The sequence below is a fragment of the Carettochelys insculpta genome, chromosome 3 (assembly GCF_033958435.1).
Source record: "Carettochelys insculpta isolate YL-2023 chromosome 3, ASM3395843v1, whole genome shotgun sequence".
NCBI classification, from domain to species: Eukaryota; Metazoa; Chordata; order Testudines; family Carettochelyidae; genus Carettochelys; species Carettochelys insculpta.
In genome coordinates, this window is record NC_134139.1 from 55569196 (window position 1) to 55586533 (window position 17338).

The 17338-nt window shown below is 44.2% G+C and overlaps 1 protein-coding gene across 1 annotated transcript in view; it reads right to left on the reverse strand.

The window, feature by feature from the left end:
* Positions 1–17338, reverse strand: part of DNAH14 (dynein axonemal heavy chain 14) — a gene marked incomplete at its 5' end in the record, with an annotated part of 447359 nt that overhangs the window by 266878 nt on the left and 163143 nt on the right. The window contains 2 exons of the mRNA XM_074988409.1: positions 5510–5589; positions 7569–7755. Coding sequence (XP_074844510.1) covers positions 5510–5589; positions 7569–7755 — 267 coding nt within the window. The remainder of the gene's footprint in view (positions 1–5509; positions 5590–7568; positions 7756–17338) is intronic.

The following is a 17338-nucleotide window of genomic DNA, read 5'->3' on the forward strand; positions in this document are numbered from 1 at the left end:
GCATGTGGAACGACCAATACTGTTGCTGCCATGTGGCCTGGCAGGCATAGGCACTTTCTGGCAGCGGCAGTAGGAGAGAGTTGCAGCTTGTTTATGATATACTGAATTCTCTGCAGCCTGTGTGGATGAAGAGAGGTTGTAGTGGTTTCAGAGTCCTAAAGTGCCCTATAAATTCAAGCATGGGAGTTTGTGTACTTTGGTAGATTTATGCATAGACTAAGGTAGGAGAAAAGATTTTTTGTGAGAATTGTTGCTTGCTTGTTTTGAGTCAAGGATTGGCCCTTTACCAGGCAGTCATCTAGATAGGGGAAGATGGTCACTCCCTTTGCTCTTAAATGTGCAGGGGCTACTGCCAGGACCTTTGAAAAGACGGTTGGTGCCATACGTAGGCCAAAATGAAGTACTCTGTACTATAGTGTTGATTTGCTAGAATGAATCTGAGATATCTCCTGTGGGACAGGTGGATAGCTATTTGAAAACACGCATTGTGGAAGTCAAGAGTGGACAACCCTTTCTGTAGAGCAGGGATTATCATGGCTAGGGTCACCCTCTTGAATCTTTGACAAAGTATGTGCCAGTTCAGGTTCTTGAGGTCTAGTATGGGTCTCCAACCCCCTGTTTTTTTCTATGTAAGGAAATATTGGGAGTAGAATACCCTTCCCCTGCACTCAATAGGTTCCCTTCTATGGTCCCTAGCCATAAAAGGAATTGTGCCTCTGACAATAGCACAAGTCTCATGACAGGGGGTCCCTGAAAAGAGATGGAGATGGGGAATGTGGCTGGGGTTTGGAGATGAATGGAATCACATAACCAGTTTGTACAATTTCCAAGACCCAGCATTCGGTCGTGATGGTTTGCCAAGCAGGGTAGAAAGCTGCTAGCCTTGAGGTGAAGATGGCGTGCAGCTCTGTCCAGGCCCTGTGATTTAAGGGGGCTGTCCGATTCTCGACCAAAACTTCAAAAATGACTGGCGGTCAAGACAGCCTGCTGTGTCAGAGCCTGTCTTGATACCTGTCTCCTTTTAGGCTGTTTTCGACGCCGTCTATTGTCATATTGTCTGTTATTAAATGTAAGTGGTTTGTATTTGTAATTGTATTGTTGGTTGTGCTTATGCTTTTCAGTGGCTGTTTAGATACCCAGCGTACACAAGATGACCCTTGAGTCTTTGAAAGAGTGCAGCATCTCGTTGGTGTTTTCTTCAGAGACAAGACATCTCAAAGTGAAGATCCTCAATCATGGCTTGGACCTCCTTAGGGAACCTGGAAGGTTGATGTCCAGACACTCACCTGATGACTATTGCTGATGCTAAAGACCTGGCTGTAGTGTCTGCTGTTCCTAGGGAAGATTGTAATACTGTTTTTGCACCAATCCCAAGAAACTGGGGATCTTCAAAGAACAAAATATTTTCTCTCAGCCTATTTATTGGTGGGTGTAACCATGGCAGGGTTTTGCAGGATCTCGTCTGTTGTCTCCATTACAGCCTCATCAAGAGGTAGGGCTACTCTGGCCATTGTAGGTGATTGTAAATTTTTTTAGAAGCTTTTCTGGTATTTCTGTTAAAATAATCTCCTGACTAATTGCCACTCTCTTAAAAAGATCTTGGAATTGTTTCAGATCATCAGGAGAAGAATGGTGCATGGGTGAGACTGTTTCACTGTGAAACATCAGACTGAGCTGTTGGTGAGTCAGGAGAAAGGTGTGATTTGAGACCCACCTTCTGGATGTTATCATGCATTTCTATGTTTTTTTTTCCACTGTGGCTACATCTACACTAGCCCAAAACTTCGAAATGGCCATGCAAATGGGCATTTCGAAGTTTACTAATGAAGTGCTGAAATACATATTCAGTGACTCATTAGAATGCCAGCGGCCACGGCACTTCGAAATTGATGCGGCTCACCTCCGCGTGGCTCATCCAGACAGGGCTCCTTTTTGAAAGGACCCCAGCAACTTCAAAATCTGCTTATTCCTATCTGCTGTTTGGAATAAGGGGATTTCGAAGTCACTGGGGTCCTTTCGAAAAGGAGCCCCGTGGCGGCGAGCTGCGTCAATTTCGAAGTGCCGCGGTCGCCAGCATTCTAAGGAGGCACCAAATATGTATTTCAGCGCTTCATTAGTAAACTTCGAAATGCCCATTTGCATGACCATTTCGAAGTTTTGGGCTAGTGTAGACACAGCCTATGTGAGGAGACAAACAAGAGACAAGATGGTTGGTGTTGTGTAAGAGTGGAGGATACCCTTAAGTGATCCCTGATGGGACTGCTGTAGCGACAGACCTATCAATGTGATCGAAGCTTAGAGTAATAAGGCTCATGTTGCAACAAAAGGAACTTCTACAGTCACAATATCTATTAGCCCTAGAAGAACGTGGTGATGTGAGGGCATCTGGAAATTGAATAACCACTATGCGTAATCGACCTCTGTACACTGCAGAGTAATGGGAGTGAGGTGATTGACAATACCTCAGTGCCTTGTAATTAGGATGATAGCCATTCACAGTATCTCTGTGGTGGTAGGGTGGACTGGCAGATGGTGAATGGTGCCCCCATGGTGATCTAGTTAACGAATGCAGGCTATGGTTCCTGGAGGGAACTGTTAGTTTTGATCCTGGCTTTCTGCAGTGCTGCCGGTGAGACCTGGTGCTGCACTAGGGTTTGATGTTGCTCCCCCAGTGCTGGCACCATGTATTCCTCCAGCACTTGCACTGGCCCCATTTTCAGATATGTATTCCAAATCTTTCATCATTTTTGTTATTGTCCTCTTCACTCACTTACATTTGCCACGTTTGAAAATGTTTTGTCCAAAACGGGAAGCACTACCTCCTGTGAGGCCTAATCAGTACCCAGCAGAGCCTAACAATTACCTCTCATGCCTTACGTATAATACTGCAGTTAATCCACCATGGAATATTTGCCTTTTTGCAACTGCATGATACTACCTTATATTCGAATTGTGATCCACTGTGCTCTCAGAACATTTTCAGCAGTACTATTGGCATATTGGTGTGCATTAGGAGAAGTATTTCTAGGAGAGCTAGAAAAGTTGTTATTCCCCGCTATTTGGCACTCGTGAGGCCACATGTGGAGTATTGCATCCAGTTCTGGGCCTCCCAGAATAGAAAGCATGTGGATACGTTGGACTGGGTTCAGTGGAGGGCAAAGAAAACAATTAAGCATACAACCAATGATGAGAGGCTGAGAAATTTGGGCTTATTTAGCTTGCAGAAGAGAAAACTGAGGGGCAATTTGGCAGCAGCCTTCAACTTCCTGAAAGGGAGCTCTAAAAAGGCTGGAGAGAGACTGACGGTAGAACAAGGAGAAATGATCTGAAGTTACAGAGGAAGAGGTGTAGGTTGGATATTAGGAAAAACTATTTCATCAGGAGGGTGGTGAAGCAGTGGAATGCGTTACCGAGAAAGATGGTGGAACCTCCAGCCCTAGAGGTGTTTATGTCCTGGTTTGACATAGTCATGGCTGGGATGATTTATTTGAGGATGATCCTACCTTAGGTAGGGGGCTGGACTCGATAACGGCCTGAGGACCCTTCCAGCCCTAGGAGTCTATGAAGTCCACTGTTGGGACTGTTGTCCTCAAGGTAAGCCATGCTCTGGGCCCTGGCCCAGCTAGGAGAGTAGGGAGGGGGTTGTCAGGCAAGGGGGACCTCAGGGACCAGAAGGGTGAGGGCTTGGACCCAGGGGTGGTGGGGCAGGGAGGCCTAGCCCCGGAGGACCTACACAAGCCTGCTGCTGAAAGGGTGCCCCAGTGGAGGGGTGGGACAGCCTGTGCACAACCACAAGTGTGCTTGCTCTCTGTCCCTTGCAGATTTTGAGAGCCATCAACATGTTGGTGCAGAGGCTCACGTGCATCCGGGATCTAGACACAGTTGTTGAGAGCTTCACTGGGCTTGGGGTCCCCTAGTACTTCAAGGTGATTGATGGGACGCACATCCCCATCAGGGTATCAGACCACAACACTGGCTGCTATGTAAATTGCAAGGGGTACCATTCAATCATGCTTCAGGAAGTGGTGGAATCTCAGGGGTGGTTCACTGACATCTATGTGGGCTGGCTGGGCCGGGCACAAGACACGTGTCCTTCGCATCTCCACTCTGTACCTGTAGAGGATGGAGACTGGCACCTACATCCCCCAGCAGGAATGTGCCATTGGGGATATTACCATGCTGCTCTGCCTTGTGGGCAACCCAGCCTACCTCCTGCAGCCTTGGCTTGTACAGCCATAAACGGGCCGCCTCACCCCCTCCCAGAAGCTGTTCAATGCCTGACTCAGATGGGCCCAGTACCCTGTAGAGTGTGCCTTCAGTTGCTTGAAGGTGCAGTTTAGATGCCTCCTCACACACCTTTATGTGGGGGTGGAGAATGTCCCCCAGGTTGTGGGCACCTGCTGTACCCTCTGCAACCTCATCAAGGTGCATGAGGGGACCCTTCCCCATGACTGGATGGCTGAGGCTGCCCTCCAATATGAACAGCCCACCACAGGCCCTGACTGGCAGCTCATCCTTGAGGGGGTCCACTGTGGCTACAAGCCAGGCCCCAAGGCTCCTCAGGGCAGCCGGAGAAAGGCACCGGGGAAGTAGGGCAGCTTCAGCCTCAGGGGCATCGTCTGGGACTGGAGCAGTTTGGGTGAGGGGGCAGGAACAGCTAGGGGCAGGTCTTTGAGGGCCCTGCACACTGTGCACAGCATTCCTACATCTTCCCCTAACACGTTCCACCGCCAGTTAAGTTTGGCCTCATCCAGGGCCAGCTGCCTCTCGGCCAGTGTATTCTGGTGCCAGAGGGTGGCTGTATAGCCTGTGGCCTCCTCACCGCAGCCCTGAAGTCAGGCCCTCCAGACATGTGGCTGCCAGGCTGCAGCTACTGAGGCTGGTCTGGGCTTGGGTGCAGGACTGGGGGGCCCTCCAGCCTGGATGGGGCTGGCTGGCCCCAGGGTCCTCGTCTAGCTCTCCCCACCCTCAAATGGAGCTGGTGCAAGACTGCGGGGTGAGGGCAAGGCAGGGGGTTCAGCAGTTCACAGTTCTGGAGCCTTAATATTTAAAATTCAGCTGTCTGAAAGTAGGATTCATTATTACAAAGGCTTTGTATCAATTCACAACATAAAAAAGCTCTAACAGCGCTTCTGTGCTCACTCATAAGAAGCATGTGATGAGAAATAAAGGTTTCATCAATGGAGTTAATATTTATGTCACTTGTTTGAAAGCTGGAATCTTCAAAGTGATTACCATTAAGACTTCTGCACAATTTAAAAGTGTTTTTACATTTTAGCTTGTTTACAGTACTGATTATAACAGGTCTCCTCAGTCTTCCAATTTCCATCTTGTGATAAAACATCCCTACATCCACTGGATTGCTACAGTCAGTATGCAGGTCAACAATCTTGTTAAAAGTCCCTGTTCCCATTATTTTAGTTGAGATTTAATGTTATTTTGCTTGTATAGACACCATAATAATGACCTATATTTTAATACTATAGCGTAGGAGAAATTAGAATCTTACTGCATTTTTAATTCTTTTTTCTTCTGTCCAGCTCTCAATAAAACTGTCTTTATGGCTCTCATACCAAAATCATAATGATCCTAGAAAATATTAAATATGTTTAACAAGGGTAAAAGATTATCACAATTTCTTAAACAATATCATATATAGATTGGCATATGAACTTGAGAATAAGAAAATTCTGTGGCATTACTCAAATGTAGACAAAGGCAAAATTTGGCCCTTGAACCATATGCTTATTATATATAATAAATTACTCCATTTGGGGAAATGCAACCTAATCACAGAATCAAACAAAACAAGTCTGATATGAAAATATATCTAGGTAAGAAATTTTGAAAACAGCAATGAGGGCTCAAAAAAGTGAAAGATAAAATTTACTATATAACATGTCATGCCTAAGTGAAAAAATTGCTAATTTTTTTTTAAATATCATGGCCAAGTCAAGGATTTTTCTGGGGAGAAGAGAGGCAATTGATTAACATTATGGAATAAACTCCGGCAAAATCTGTTTTTAACATTAAATAACTAATCTTTATTGAGATATAAAAGCTACATATAAATCAGAAAAATCCTAACTTGTTTTTCACTGTTTCTTGGAATAAAATGGAAATACGTATTTTAAATTTAAAAATAAATTGGTAGAAACAAGGATTGCCCTAAGCAGAGAATTCATACAGAAAGGTTTTGTTTAGAATCTACTTAGTTTAGTATTAATAAAGTCCCATGAGATATTTGTTAAAAAAACTACATCAGCATGAACTACAGATGAATTTCACATATCCTCTGTGCTCATGAACAAGCACCTTCACTTTCCACATCTATATTCTGCTATACATAAAATACAGTTTTGAAAATGCAATGTTGTTGAAGCTATATAGAGTCCAGAACATTAGAGAGACAAGATGGGTGAGCTAATATCTTTTACTAGCTAATTTCTGTGGGTGAGAGAAAAGCTTTTGAGCTTACACGGAGCTCTTCTTTCCTGAAAACATATTCACATTGTCACAGCTAAATACAAGGTGAAACAGTTGTTTTGCATAAGCAGATTCAAATGTCAAAGGACCTTTTGAGACATGGTGGCTGATTAACACCTCACCAGTCATAGAGGGAGAAGCAAAAGATGGAGGGGGAAATGTAGTTGCAGGAGTTGTTAGTCAATTACACATTTTTGAAATAAGCCATAAATCCAGTGTCTCTATTTGGTCCATGACTTTTAGCGCCCAACAAAATTATGTTCAGTAAACCCTCGAGTTACACAGAGGTTGTGCTCCTGCAATCCCTGCAAAACTCAAATTTTTGCGCACGTTGGGGAGGGGAGACGGGAACCAGGCTGTCGCCTGGTTCCCAGCTCCCCTGGCCTTCCTGGAGCTGCCTTCTAACAGCAGCACTGCTGGGAGAAGGCAGGGAGAAGGGGCAGCTAGCAGAGCAGCTTCGAGTTGTGCTTAACTCATGTTGAACTGAGTTACGCACAACTTGAAGCTGTGTATTTTGCGGGTTTACTGCACCAGATTTCCCAACAGTTATATGGGTGAAACCAAGCAATCCTTACATTCTTGAATGAATTCACATAGACACAGGAAAATGATAAAAGACAAAACCACCATATCACCTGCTGGTGAATACGTTTCATGAAGCACTCTACATCTGACCTATCAATCTTCATTCTCAAAATAAACCTCCAAAACACTTCCAAAGGATGAGTCTGGGTGCTTAAATTTATAACTGCGACAGATACTACAAATCATGAACTCAGTGAAGTCACTGGAATTATGGCTTATTACAACAATCTATAACTCACTAACCATGCTGCCCAGATGACTTTTCTCCCCTGGGACTGAAGGAAGTGAATGGGCCACTTCACATCAAATCGTCCCCTGAAATATGTGTTCGCTACTTTTGGTAAACAATCTGTTCCACCTTGCATTTAGTTGTGACATTGAGTACCTTTTCCAACCCTGAAGAGCTCTGTGTAAGTCAAAAGTTTGTTTCTCTCACCAACAGAAATTGGCTAAAGAAAGATATTACCTCATCTATCCTTTTGAAAATGATACTTTACCTGTTGTGACAGTTCATTGCAAGCCAACTGGTAAAGACTGACCAATTTCCCAGACAGTGACTTCGCTGATTTGAAGCCTTCTGAAAATAGCATTACTTCAGCAATGACTTGATAATCTGGTACCATCATTGAGACAGGTCGAAAAAGTGATTTTAAATTGTCTGGGAGTTCTACACGGCCTTTGTACCTGGTGAAGAAGAAAACAATTTAAATGCAGAAAATCCTGGTGCAGTACTTCCCTGATGGCGAAAAACAGCACTGTGAGTAGTTCGTCCAGTCTTCAGGGTCCTGGAGGATGAATTTCTTGAGCATTTTCTTTTAATGCTTGTTTAAATGTTTTAACTAGCCCATCTGTTTGTGAATGTTAAACAGCGCTTTGACTTTCAATATACCACAGACCTCTCATCTGCCATAACATGAAATTAGTTCTCTGGTCTATCATGAGCTCCTTGGGGATTCCTACGATAAGAAGATCTCATTACTAACAAGGTTGGTGCTTGTAAACTGGAATGGTATGCCTTACAGGTATCAACCGGCGCAGTCTATGATGACAAGTATATTGCTGTTGGCCAGAGGCACTGTTCTCTGTGGGCTTATCAGGTTGATTTCTATTTTTTTAAAAGGTTCTTCATCAAGGGAAGGATACTACTGGATCCCATGCAACTCCATTGGAAGTCACAAATTGCAGTTGGGACAAAATGTACAATACTCTTCAACGTCTTCTAAGACCCCTAGACTGAGTCTTGTATTTCTCCAGCGTCCCATAAAAAGAAGTGCATAGGACTGATGAAGAAACCAATGATATAACTTTATGGTGTGATGGGTTCCCTTGGGGTGCACCCTGGGATTATGGGACTGCTGTGGCCCCTGAACACTCTCCAGCCTGGGCTGTCTCTAAGTGACATGCTGGTGAGCAGCAGTAGCCCCTCCAGGTCCTATCACTCAGCACAATCACATGTGGAGACCCCACACCCAGCTAGATAGCATCAATGCTCCCAGAACCACTTGCTTCATTAATTGGTCCTACTAGTGACAGGTAATCCTTTTTTCCCTTTCCTTCATCCTTCCCTGATACATAAACCCTGGATTCTATTTTTCCACTCCATTTTCTACATTTAAGGAAATGTTTTACTCAAGAAAACTCATGACCTAATAAATTTGTGAGTCTCTAAAGTGCCACAAGACTGCTTGATGTTTGTGAATCTACAGACTAACATAGCTACCCCTCAGACTATTCACACAGAGAAAGGAACTAGCCAAAGCCCCTCAAATCCCAGCATTGCACCCCAGGAATATATTGTCTAATTTATTGAGTCACCATTTCACCAGTGGAAAGCAGATATACACCAGCCTTTGTAAACCCCTGAGTAAATTTACCAAATACTTCAGGCAAAACACACTGGTAAAGATAGAACAGTAAAATACAGGTATTGACTACTATAGATTTTAAATGGTATTAGGTGACAGGCAAAAGAAAGATTAGTTAGCAAAATAAAATATAAATATGCAGTCTAATCTTTCAGCATGATTAGACTGGGCAACAACTAGACTAAGCAGTTTTTCTCACCCCACTGGATATTGCAGATACAGATTTGTCCCTTAAACCTTGGCCTGCCTCCTCTACCGAAGTTTACTAGGTATATAAACTGGTTAACCAGTCCTTGCCAGTTAACTCCAGCCAATCATGTTGGGCTGGGACAACTCCAGCCACAGAGGGGCTAGTGGGCTGGATGGTGGGACCCAGGCCATGGCAGGACTCCAAAGCTGGGGCCAGTGCAGAGATCCCTCAGCTGTGGCTGAAGCAAGGCCAGGCATCAGTACTTAGGTTAACATCCCTTGTCTTGGTCTATATAATATAACAAGTTCATCTCAAGGACAAAGAAGGGTCAGTGGCATGCCTTTGAGGGTTGAAGGAAAGTCCACCCCCATATGGTTGATCACTGCTACTTGTTTGAAGGCCCAACTCAAAGTTTCATGTCATTGCTTTGTTCCACACAGAAATCTGAGCCTTTTTGGGTCAGCTGCAGAGGGGTGTCTCATCTGGATTCATGGAAGAACATTCCCTGGCATCTTCCGCCTTGCCTGGATTCACTACAGACTTTGTGGTCTCCATTACTGCCTCCAGAGGGAAAAGCCCCACTCACTCCTCACCTTTCTAGTTATTTCTCTTTCCAGGACTTGTCCCTTGAGAATTGAGAAGTGAAAAACCAGAGGTGCTTAAAAAGGAAAAAAGCTTTTCAAATGATTCTTTTGGGATGTCTCCCCAAAGGTCCTGAGGTAAAGGGTGTGTGACATGCTACAACCCCAGAGGATCACCCTGTAATCCCATATGAGAATTGTGTTGTATTATTGCCATGAAAATATGCTGTGGGTTTGGGAAATATCCAGATACCAGCTCCCCAAAGACAATCAACACCCAGCTCCCACGCACGTGGGAAACAACCATCAACTGCCACTGTCCAACAAGTGAGCTACAATGCAATGACTCACTTGCACAAGGCCACAACACGGAAAATGCTCTTCCTTGCCCAGTGACTCAGAAATGCCAGACCAGACATGTCTGGACTTAGGTTCTTTAACACACAGACTAAAGGTATAAAACAGATCACAGGGATACCATGTTTTGCCTTTTCACCTTCCCCAACCTATGCTACAAGCAACATGCATGCCAAGAAGACAGATTTCAACAGAGACTGGCCAAGTTTTAAGAGACAACCTATAACATTAAGGACTATAAGATCCATTGGTTTGAAACCATTGTTTGATATAAATATTGTTTAGTATATGATTTAAGCTTTAAACCTTAGACTTATAGTTTATTTTGGTAATTACTCTGAGTTTTTATGTATCAGTTAAAAATCTATCATTTGTAATCAATATACTTGTTTTACTATTTATATTTACCAGGGAGGTTGTAAGGATTAAATGCTAGCAATAGTAAATTTTAAATATTTGTGAAAGCAGTAATGTTTGCCTTTTTTCTTTTTTCCTTTTTTTTCTTTTTTTTTTTTTAAAAAAAACAAACATCCTGCTGGTTACCCTTTTTGACCAGCAGAAACGAACAACTTTAGGGCTGTTAGTAGAGATGCATCATACCAGATGTTTGTGTTTGTCAGTGATGTCAAGACAGGAAAGGACCAGAATGGCCCTAGTGATTACGACCACCACATGCTATAGGGTTTGCTGATGTAATTCATGATCGGTTGATTGTGGTTACTATTTAGTATAGGATTTGTTTATGTAAGCAATAGCTGTTGCAGAACTCCAAGATTACTAATTACAAATAGTTCTGTACTTTTTAATAATAATATTTGGTATGAGAGTAGAATGAGTGTGTTAAACAGACAAGTTTGAAGGTTATTTTAGGGTCATATATACTAAAAAGTAGGAACCAGGATCCTGGAGGCATTGGAAGATCATGTAAATACTTCGATTACAATGAACACCCCTGTAAGACGTACATGTCACCTAACCTGTCCAAGAGGTGAAGCAAGTGCCCTCCAATCCCTGGGAACAGGCAGATAAGCTTAAATAATGGTAGTCCATCGATCCAATTATGACAAATCTGTGCAGATCATCTGTTATTGGTCTCATGGTGTGCCCTCTGGTGACTGTATAAGCCAATTCTAGAGGTGCACATTTTGCCACAGATGGTGCATGGGAAGTTTGCAATCAGTGGGTTGTGCATTGCTGATGCTCTGTGACATCGTTTGCGTGCCTCTTATAGACGCTGGCAGTGGTCTTCCTCAAAGGCAATGCAGATATTTCTGACTGTTGCACGCCACTGGCGGCATCCTCAGGGTCCCTAGGTTTGATGCTGCTGTACTGCAGATTGGCTTTGATGGTATCCTTGTAGCGTTTCTGTGGACAACTTATACGCCAGATGCCCTGGGAGAGTTCACTATACAGAAGCTGGCAAGGGATTCTGTTGGCATCCATGCGGCTGACATGACCAGTCCAACGTAGTTGTGACTTCATAATCATCATTTCGATGCTTGTCATCTGGGCTTTCTCAAAGACCTCAAGATTGGGCACTTTGTCTTGCCAGCGGATCTTCATGATGTTACGGAGGCAGCGCGCGTGGAATGCTTTGAGCTGCTTGACGTGACGCCTATATAGTGTCCACGTTTCGCAGCCATACAAAAGAGATGAGAGAACAACAGCTCTTTACACAAGCAGTTTTGTTGACATCCGGATGTTGTGACGATTTAGAACTTTGACACGCAGACAGCCAAGTGCCTGGCTTGCTTTGGATATTTGTGCATTGATCTCATTATCCAGTGATCCATCACTGGATATGACATTACCCAGGTATTTAAAGTTCTCCATTACTTTAAGCTGAGTGCCGTCAATGGAGATACTTGGGACAGGAGCATTTGATCCAGGTGCAGGCTGATGGAGAACTTCTGTCTTTCTGAGGCTGATAGTTAGTCCGAAGAGTTGCGAGGCCTCAGCAAACTTGTTGACAATGTGCTGAAGATCGTTTTCAGTGTGAGCCATAAGGGCACAGTCGTCGGCAAAGAGTGCCTCACAAAGGAGTTTCTGCACTGTCTTAGTCTTTGCATTCAGGCGACAGAGGTCAAAAAGTGAACCATCATACCGGTATTTCAAGTATATACCTCGGTCCAGATCTTTCATTGCATGGTTAAGGACTCGTGCAAAGAACAGGTTAAACAGGACAGGAGTGACAACACATCCTTGTTTCACGCTGTTGGTGATGTTAAATGGGGCTCATGTGGCTCCATCAGACAGTACTTTGCCTGTCATGCCATCATGGAAAAGGCATATAATCTGGACAAATTTTCTTGGGCAGCCAAGCTGTATTACAATGGTCCAAAGGGCTTCCCTGTTGATGGTATCAAACGCTTTTGTCAGACCTATGAAGACAGCATACAGGTGCATGTTCTGTTCAATGCACTTCTCTTGTATTTGTCTGACAGCAAACACCATGTCAACTGTGCTCTGGCCAGGTCGAAAACCACATTGACTTTCAAGTAGATTTGCCTCAGAAATACTGGCTATTGGGCGGTTCAAGATGATGTAGGCAATCATCTTCCCTCCAACAGAGAGGAGGGATATGCCCCTGTAGTTTCCACATTCTGCTTTCCTGCCTTTATTCTTGAAAAGGGAGACAATAATAGCATCGCGGAGGTCCTGCGGTATGTTTTCATCCTCCCAGATGCTGATGATCATGCTAGTGCTGCTGGACCTGCCACTTTATACCTATGGGGTAAACTTAAGCTAAGATCAGCTAAGCTAAGCTTAAATACCTATGGGGTAAACACCCTGAAAGCACAAATGTTCAAAGGTCAGCAAAATAACATGAAGATAAATGGTGGTGTAAATATAATTGATTGCCAACATAACTCTGCAAAGCCCATAGACTTGATTAAGAGCTGAAGACTATGAGTGGGCAACTTCGCAATAGTTCTCTGGGTTCCATCCTGCTAAGATCCGGACCATTGTTTTGATTTCCCCTAAAAAGATCCTGTGTTGTTCTTATAAGCATAACAATTTTATGTGAAGCACTTGGTAAATCTGCTCAGGTTTGCAAAGGTTGGTGTATACCCATTTTCCATTGATGAAGTGGTGAAACAATTCATGAACTTTAATTGCTCAAGAAAAGGCACTGAAATGCACAAGATGGTATATTCGTGAGGTACACAGCTGGGAACTGGGAGCATATGACTAGTGCCCTTGTCTGTGTGATTTCATGAGTGGCTTTGGCTTTGGAAGTGTGCATGCAATCAAGCTGAGTGTGGGGCTCCACATGTGGCTGTGCTGAGTTACAACAAAACCTGGAGGGGTTCACTGCTTGTCACTAGCAAAACATTGTGAGAGACAGCCCTGACTGGAGTTAAGGGGGCAAAGTGATCCTAGAGTCCTAGGCTGCATCCACCTAATCCCATTACAGAATGTTAGTTTCTCTAAGACTTCAGGAATGAACATCCAGTCTCAGCTCAATACAGCAATGTAAAGGAGATGGAGATATACGTAACGCCATCTCTCACCTGATTCCCAGCAGCAGCCAATTCTACAGTCATGCTGGGTTACTGTACACCTTCTCCATGGATGTATAATGGGAACACATTTCCCCTGCCACTATGTTCTCTACTGTTCCCACTATCTGCTTCCAGAAAAATTTCTGACCGCAACCCAATTCTTAAAGGTCAGTGTTTCTTGGTTGCTGAAATCAAGAGTTTTCCCAGGACATTTTTTGTACAATATTCTCTTGTCTGCATCTGCACAAAGTTGCATTCCTGTAGTGTAGATATTCTGTAATCAGCATTAACTCAATTTATTGAGACATAACAGTATTACATATGAAGATAGTCACTTTTTAATATCAAGATACAGCCTTGAAATTTGAATTTATTTTGTAGTGTAGACGCAGCCTTTGTCTCTACCAGCCTTATGCGCCTTTTTGTCAAGTTTCACTAGACCTGAATTCCTGCATTGCTTTGGGATTAGTAGGGCATTTAATATTATGGAACTACCACCACAGGGCCCTGTGAGAGGCACCAGTCACCTATTTTGTCCAATGAACCGTTAAGTCAGGAGTGGGCAAAATCTGACCTGCCCAGCTTATTCGCAAAACGTGCACACTTTACAGCTGTCAGCATGTGTTCAGCTGCCCCTCCCTCACACTGCTCCAGCCTGCAGTTAAGTAGCTCCCAGCCTCCTCCTGCTAGCTGTACAGAGTGGGTAGCAGAAGGGAGTGCTGAAGTTAGGGCATCCCTATCCCATCTCTGCAGAGCAGAGGTTGGGAAGAGGGATATTCACACTGGAGCAGCTCCTGTCTGAAGTACGGACCGTGAATAATTGAGATGAACGTCTGTCTTAAGAGACAGTAGTACACTGTTTCTAGGATTTCTCCAAACGCCAGTGCTTGCTCTCTCTCTCCCACGCACACGCTCACACACTTCCCACATGTATCCTCCATCTCTGCAGAACAAGTGAGGGAGGGGAGAGCAGGGAAGAGACAACAGAGGACAACTTTCCCTGAGACAGCACATCGAGTCTCTCAGAAACCTACCTAGCAGCAGCGAGCACACACAAACTCCGTGTGCTACACCCTGTCCCTATGCCACAAACAGTTACAGTCAAACACACAGTTTTACACACATACACGACTGTCAGATACACATACAATTTGTATAACGCTTAGTCTCATAGACACCGTCTCTCTCATTCATATGCATTCCCTCTCTGGTCCCCAGCCTCACTCATTTTGCCTGAAGCCCTGTTCCTTTCAGGGGCCCAAAGCTAGCCCATGATGAATTACCAAAATTTGGAACACCTCCCCCCCCGTAAGATTTATTAGCCATTCCTGCAGTAAGTATCTCATCTTTCTTGGAGTTTACCCAAAATTGACTGCTTCCACCCTGGATGATCAATTCATTTCTTTCTCCAGTGTGTAGGAAGTGATTACTTCTGCAATAGAGAGCCCTTGAATGACCTCCATAAAATGGATTGCATCTTCTAGGACTCCTAGTCAGTGTCTTCAAACCAGTCTCCAACTGCCAGCGCAAGGCTACATACAAACTGCTTCCAGACTATGAGTTCTTTGACCTGGGGTCCTGTTTGGGACTCTAGTTTTACAATGCCAGCAAAAGTCCTTTAACCTTCAGGTATTCATCTGTAGCTGAGCACTGGCCGAGAGGGAGCATTCCTGATACAAACACTGACAGTGGGTTTTTCTCACCAAGTCGAAAGAACTCTCCAGAGGAAGAGAAGTTTGAGGCAGTGATACATGCACAGGTGTGTTGATTATTTTATGTAAATCTGTATTTCCTATGTTACTTACTAAAGAGAAATTTTTACTCTTGGTGAAATTCTACAACCCTGCATAAACAACAAGAAGTCCCGCCCCTTATGGGCTAACAGATTTTTTGAGCATAAGCTTTTGTAGGCAAAGATCCACTTCATCAGATGCATGTGACCATGAACACTTATGCTCCAGAAAAATCTATTAATCTATAAGGTGCCACAGGACTTCTCATGCTTTTTGTGAAAAAATTTAAAAATATGCATGGCCTATTAATTAGGCAAACTTGCAGTGGTATAAGCGTCAGAGAGTTAGCTGTGTTAGTCTGTATCTGCGAAAACATTCTTCCAGAATAACAAGAAGTCTTGTGGCACCTTATAGATTAACAGATATTTTGGAGCATAAGCTTTTGTGGGCAAAGACTTGCTTCATCAGATGCATGAGTGGGGTGGGTGGTTTCAGAGTCTTTAAACCACCCCCCCCCCAATCATGCATCTGATGAAGCAGGTCTTTGCCCACGAAAGCTTATGCTCCAAAATATCTGTTAGTCTATAAGGTGCCGCAAGACTTCTTGTTGTTCTCAAAGCTACAGACTAACATGGCTACCTCTCTGATTCTTCCAGAATGTTACTACAGTTCTGGAATTTGTCCACTAGGGGGATGCTGTGGTGCTAGAACAGAGCAGCATCTCCCAGCTAGATAGGAAAGAGAAAAAGGTGGTAGTACCTTCTTCACAGTGCCTATCAGGTTATGGGGAGACAGACATACCTAGAGACAATTACTGGGTAATAAGATAGGGCTCATAAAGGCCAATGGGGGAAGACAGGCTGGAACTGTGGCTGAATGGGAGTGGAGTCACATGACAACATAGGCAAGGGAGGTGCATAGCTACATGTGCAGAAGGGACGGGGACCAAAAGTGCAGACTCTGTGGATACTCCCATATTGGATCATGCACGAAACAAGATGGTGCTGAGCACTCGCTGGCAACTACCCTTTCAACTCCTCCCAACTCTTCTAGTGCCTCTCCCCTGCCCAAGGTCCCACCAATCAGTGCCTCATCCTTCCTATCTGTGCCTCCCATTCACCACAATCAGCTGTTTCATGGTGTGCAGGCAGGAGGTTGGGAGGAAGTGGGGAGGAGCAAGACTCAGCATGCGCAGGGGTGGAGGATGGAACTGCGCAGGAAGAGGGTGGGACATGGGTGGGAGATTGGATGAGGGGTTAAAATGGGGGCAGGGCCTGGAACAGATCAAAGGGTGAGGCACCCATCAGCACCTCTGGTGGCAGTGTAGAGTTACAAGGAAAAGAAGGTGTCTGAGTGGGGGCATAAAGATACATGGGGACAGGAGGAGAGGTTGCAGAGCCACAGTGATGGAAAGTGGCTGGTTAGAAGCACAGACACACGTGGAATGGGTGACGGGTACAGGGCCACACAAGGATGGAGGGAGTGGGTGTCTGAGAGGAGGAGGAGGGACTCATGTGGACAGGGGGTGTAAGGACAAATGGGGATAAAGGGACTCATAGGGACACAGCAGATATGCCTGACTGAATTACAGAGATGAGCGGGTCAGTCAGCATCTTCACGGAAAAAGCTTGCTAACATTCTCTCCCTGATGCCCCAAAAAACCTTGTTCCATACTTTTCCTACTCATCCCCAGCAACCCTCCAAGTTCATACCCCAGCTCCTACGCAGCAATTTCCTCTGTCTCAGCTCCTCCATTACTTACTCCTGATTACCCAAACCTTTGCACTGCTTTTGAGGGGTGCAGGAAATATGGTTCTATATTATAGTTGAAATTACTCAGAGTTCTGTATTAATATGATTAATAAGGAGTCTAATATGCAGAAAAAAATCACTCTTTTATCTTCTGTATGGTTACTGGCATGCTTGCTGACAGGTATTTTGAAATACATGACCAAAATTATCAAAGCTGCTTTGGTTAAACTGTGTTATTCTAACAAATAAAATATGCAGAATTTTGCAGAATTTGGTGATACTA